The sequence below is a fragment of the Perkinsus marinus genome (genome assembly GCF_000006405.1).
Source record: "Perkinsus marinus ATCC 50983 genomic scaffold scf_1104296944404, whole genome shotgun sequence".
NCBI lineage: Eukaryota > Perkinsozoa > Perkinsida > Perkinsidae > Perkinsus > Perkinsus marinus.
In genome coordinates this window covers 643,153-647,554 of record NW_003211409.1, presented here as the reverse complement: position 1 = coordinate 647,554, position 4,402 = coordinate 643,153, and the positions used below count along the sequence as shown (strand labels likewise).

At 46.6% G+C, this 4,402-nt stretch overlaps 3 protein-coding genes across 3 annotated transcripts in view; all 3 read left to right on the top strand.

Annotated features, from left to right (window-relative positions):
• The window catches only part of Pmar_PMAR001207 (small GTP-binding protein, putative), a gene marked incomplete at both ends in the record, with an annotated part of 1,262 nt that extends 1,176 nt beyond the window's left edge, over positions 1 to 86 (top strand). Inside the window, one exon of the mRNA XM_002780568.1 lies at positions 1 to 86. This exon is cut by the window's left edge and continues 4 nt beyond it. Within this exon, the coding sequence (XP_002780614.1) occupies positions 1 to 86 (86 nt within the window).
• A 371-nt stretch (positions 87 to 457) lies between these two features.
• On the top strand, positions 458 to 643 carry Pmar_PMAR001206 (hypothetical protein; the record flags this gene model as incomplete). The annotated part of the gene is made up of 1 exon (XM_002780567.1): positions 458 to 643. A coding segment is annotated over one exon (186 nt), but the record flags the coding sequence as incomplete, so codon positions are not given.
• Positions 644 to 3,703: 3,060 nt separating this feature from the next.
• Positions 3,704 to 3,889, top strand: Pmar_PMAR001205 (hypothetical protein; the record flags this gene model as incomplete). Its single annotated transcript, XM_002780566.1, has 1 exon — positions 3,704 to 3,889. A coding segment is annotated over one exon (186 nt), but the record flags the coding sequence as incomplete, so codon positions are not given.
• Between the last annotated feature and the right edge of the window lie 513 nt (positions 3,890 to 4,402).

Here is a 4,402-nt window from a genome sequence, read left to right as displayed (position 1 = left end):
GTTTTGAGAAATGCCAACTCGAAGAAGGGTTGAAATACAAGGCGTACTGTGAAACGTTACCGAGATGGGGTCTGTTCTTCGCCTGAGCATCGGCTATTCAATAAAAAGCTACCGAACAGACGTTTTCGTGCTTTTGTCTGAAACAACTAATCTATTATGGCTTCGAAAATTCATTTTTTCAGACAGACTCGTTTAATGACCGTGGTCGTGGCATGAAGAAGCACAGTGGGAGCGAGCACACAGCGCTGCGGAGCGAGGACGGTATCCGCACTGAGCACTCACAATATCATGTATAAACGGAGTCCGAATATATTCGGTTGAACATATGATTCAACTACCCCTTACTCAGATGGGAAATACGCTGGACGAGACTTTACGAAAGTACAATGTGAGCCAGGGGCCAAGACATGCAGTAGCTGGGCTACACCTTCGGCTGAGGCACTGTTTCCGGGTTGAGCACCATGTGCGCAACACGTAGTCTGTTTTGCTGAGTATTTCGACAACAACCGCTCGCACCTGGTCATCAGCAAACTCGGTAACTTTTTCTTGAAACCGCAGGAGCTTTGTGGAACGAGTTTTGAGAAATGCCAACTCGAAGAAGGGTTGAAATACAAGGCGTGCTGTAAAACGTTACCGGGACGAGGTCTGTTCTTCACCTGAGCATCGGCTATTCAACGAAAAGCTAACGAACAGAGGTTTTCGTGTTATCTTCTGACACAACTAATCTGTTATAGTGTTGGAAACTCATTTTTCGAGACAGATTCGTTTAATGACCGTGGTCGTGGCAGGAAGAAGCACAGTGGGAGCGAATACACAGCGCTGCGAAGCGAGGACGGTATTCGCACTGAGCACTCACTACATCAAGTATAAGCGGAGTCCGAATGTATTTACTTCAACATATGATTCAACTACCCCTTACTCAGATGGGAAATACGCTGGACGAGACTTTACGAAAGTACAATGTGAGCCAGGGGCCAAGACATGCAGTAGCTGGGCTACACCTTCGGCTGAGGCACTGTTTCCGGGTTGAGCACCATGTGCGCAACACGTAGCCTGTTTTGCTGAGTATTTCGACAACAATCGCTCGCACCTGGTCACCAGCAAACTCCGTAACTTTTTCTCGAAACCGCAGGAGTTTTGTAGAACGAGTTTTGAGAAATGCCAACTCGAAGAAGGGTTGAAATACAAGGCGTACTGTGAAACGTTACCGAGATGGGGTCTGTTCTTCGCCTGAGCATCGGCTATTCAATAAAAAGCTACCGAACAGACGTTTTCGTGCTTTTGTCTGAAACAACTAATCTATTATGGCTTCGAAAATTCATTTTTTCAGACAGACTCGTTTAATGACCGTGGTCGTGGCATGAAGAAGCACAGTGGGAGCGAGCACACAGCGCTGCGGAGCGAGGACGGTATCCGCACTGAGCACTCACAATATCATGTATAAACGGAGTCCGAATATATTAGCTTCAGCATATGATTCAACTACCCCTTACTCAGATGGGAAATACGCTGGGAAAGACTTTACGAAAGTACAATGTGAGCCAGGGGCCAAGACATGCAGTAGCTGGGCTACACCTTCGGCTGAGGCACTGTTTCCGGGTTGAGCACCATGTGCGCAACACGTAGTCTGTTTTGCTGAGTATTTCGACAACAACCGCTCGCACCTGGTCATCGGCAAACTCGGTAACTTTTTCTTGAAACCGCAGGAGCTTTGTGGAACGAGTTTTGAGAAATGCCAACTCGAAGAAGGGTTGAAATACAAGGCGTGCTGTAAAACGTTACCGGGACGAGGTCTGTTCTTCACCTGAGCATCGGCTATTCAACGAAAAGCTAACGAACAGAGGTTTTCGTGTTATCTTCTGACACAACTAATCTGTTATAGTGTTGGAAACTCATTTTTCGAGACAGATTCGTTTAATGACCGTGGTCGTGGCAGGAAGAAGCACAGTGGGAGCAGGGTGTCTGAGAAACTTTCCACAGAAACTTTCGGGAAAATTTTCCGCGAAAGTTTCCAAATTTTTCCGCGAGTGAAATTTTTCAGGAAACTTTTGCTTAGTGTGCATTTTAGATGTTAAAAACCTTTCATTCATTTCATACAGCCTCACGATGGTTAGAATAGAAGAGTAGATTAGCTACTCTTACCCACCATGCCTCGAGTGAAGGAAATACCTCGCTTCATGTTGAGAACTCACGTACTGGGCGGACAATCTCGATTTAGCCAGACCTCTTAGAGAATGATTATTTTACACTAGATTCTTCAGCATGACTGCCATAGGTGGGCGGTCTATCGCGGACCCTAGTCAGGCGAGACAGTCAGGGAGTCTGATCCAACATGGAGTGGCAATGACATTGCCATTGTCAGCTGATGATTGGCTCAAAATGAGCCGCTCAATGTATATTCTACACTGAGCCATCCCAACTTCTACAGTGTAGAATTTTTCTAATGAAAGTTTGAATGGAAGCTCCCACTTCAAGGCCTTTCCAGAGGAAGTCTACTGATTTCAAACGGAGTAGTCCTCCAAAACTAAGCTTGGGATGGGACACGATGATCTAGAATCCCGTCATGTGCAGCGCGGCGCCACTGGCGTCATAATCCAGCATAATGGAGTAATCGAACGAGTTACTGTTGACGGTCGCCGGTATATGAATTCACTCGCATATATGATCAACACTATCCTCGGCAAAGTTCGTAGTAGTTTAGCAAACAGGAAGTTCTCAAATGCAATATGATGCCCACAGAGGCTTGCAAGAATGAATTGTGTCAACGCATTTGCTCTTAATTACGCGAATATCCCCTCCCCGCTAATTGTGAAACTTTCCGAAACTTTCGGAAAAATTCCCGAAAAGTTTCCTTCGAAACTTTCCGCCGTTTTGGAACCCCTTTTCCGACACCCTGAGTGGGAGCGAATACACAGCGCTGCGAAGCGAGGACGGTATTCGCACTGAGCACTCACTACATCAAGTATAAGCGGAGTCCGAATGTATTTACTTCAACATATGATTCAACTACCCCTTACTCAGATGGGAAATACGCTGGACGAGACTTTACGAAAGTACAATGTGAGCCAGGGGCCAAGACATGCAGTAGCTGGGCTACACCTTCGGCTGAGGCACTGTTTCCGGGTTGAGCACCATGTGCGCAACACGTAGCCTGTTTTGCTGAGTATTTCGACAACAATCGCTCGCACCTGGTCACCAGCAAACTCCGTAACTTTTTCTCGAAACCGCAGGAGTTTTGTAGAACGAGTTTTGAGAAATGCCAACTCGAAGAAGGGTTGAAATACAAGGCGTACTGTGAAACGTTACCGAGATGGGGTCTGTTCTTCGCCTGAGCATCGGCTATTCAATAAAAAGCTACCGAACAGACGTTTTCCTGCTTTTGTCTGAAACAACTAATCTATTATGGCTTCGAAAATTCATTTTTTCAGACAGACTCGTTTAATGACCGTGGTCGTGGCATGAAGAAGCACAGTGGGAGCGAGCACACAGCGCTGCGGAGCGAGGACGGTATTCGCACTGAGCACTCACTACATCAAGTATAAGCGGAGTCCGAATGTATTTACTTCAACATATGATTCAACTACCCCTTACTCAGATGGGAAATACGCTGGACGAGACTTTACGAAAGTACAATGTGAGCCAGGGGCCAAGACATGCAGTAGCTGGGCTACACCTTCGGCTGAGGCACTGTTTCCGGGTTAAGCACCATGTGCGCAACACGTAGCCTGTTTTGCTGAGTATTTCGACAACAATCGCTCGCACCTGGTCACCAGCAAACTCCGTAACTTTTTCTCGAAACCGCAGGAGTTTTGTAGAACGAGTTTTGAGAAATGCCAACTCGAAGAAGGGTTGAAATACAAGGCGTACTGTGAAACGTTACCGAGATGGGGTCTGTTCTTCGCCTGAGCATCGGCTATTCAATAAAAAGCTACCGAACAGACGTTTTCGTGCTTTTGTCTGAAACAACTAATCTATTATGGCTTCGAAAATTCATTTTTTCAGACAGACTCGTTTAATGACCGTGGTCGTGGCATGAAGAAGCACAGTGGGAGCGAGCACACAGCGCTGCGGAGCGAGGACGGTATCCGCACTGAGCACTCACAATATCATGTATAAACGGAGTCCGAATATATTCGGTTGAACATATGATTCAACTACCCCTTACTCAGATGGGAAATACGCTGGACGAGACTTTACGAAAGTACAATGTGAGCCAGGGGCCAAGACATGCAATAGCTGGGCTACACCTTCGGCTGAGGCACTGTTTCCGGGTTGAGCACCATGTGCGCAACACGTAGTCTGTTTTGCTGAGTATTTCGACAACAACCGCTCGCACCTGGTCATCAGCAAACTCGGTAACTTTTTCTTGAAACCGCAGGAGCTTTGTGAACGAGTTTGAGAA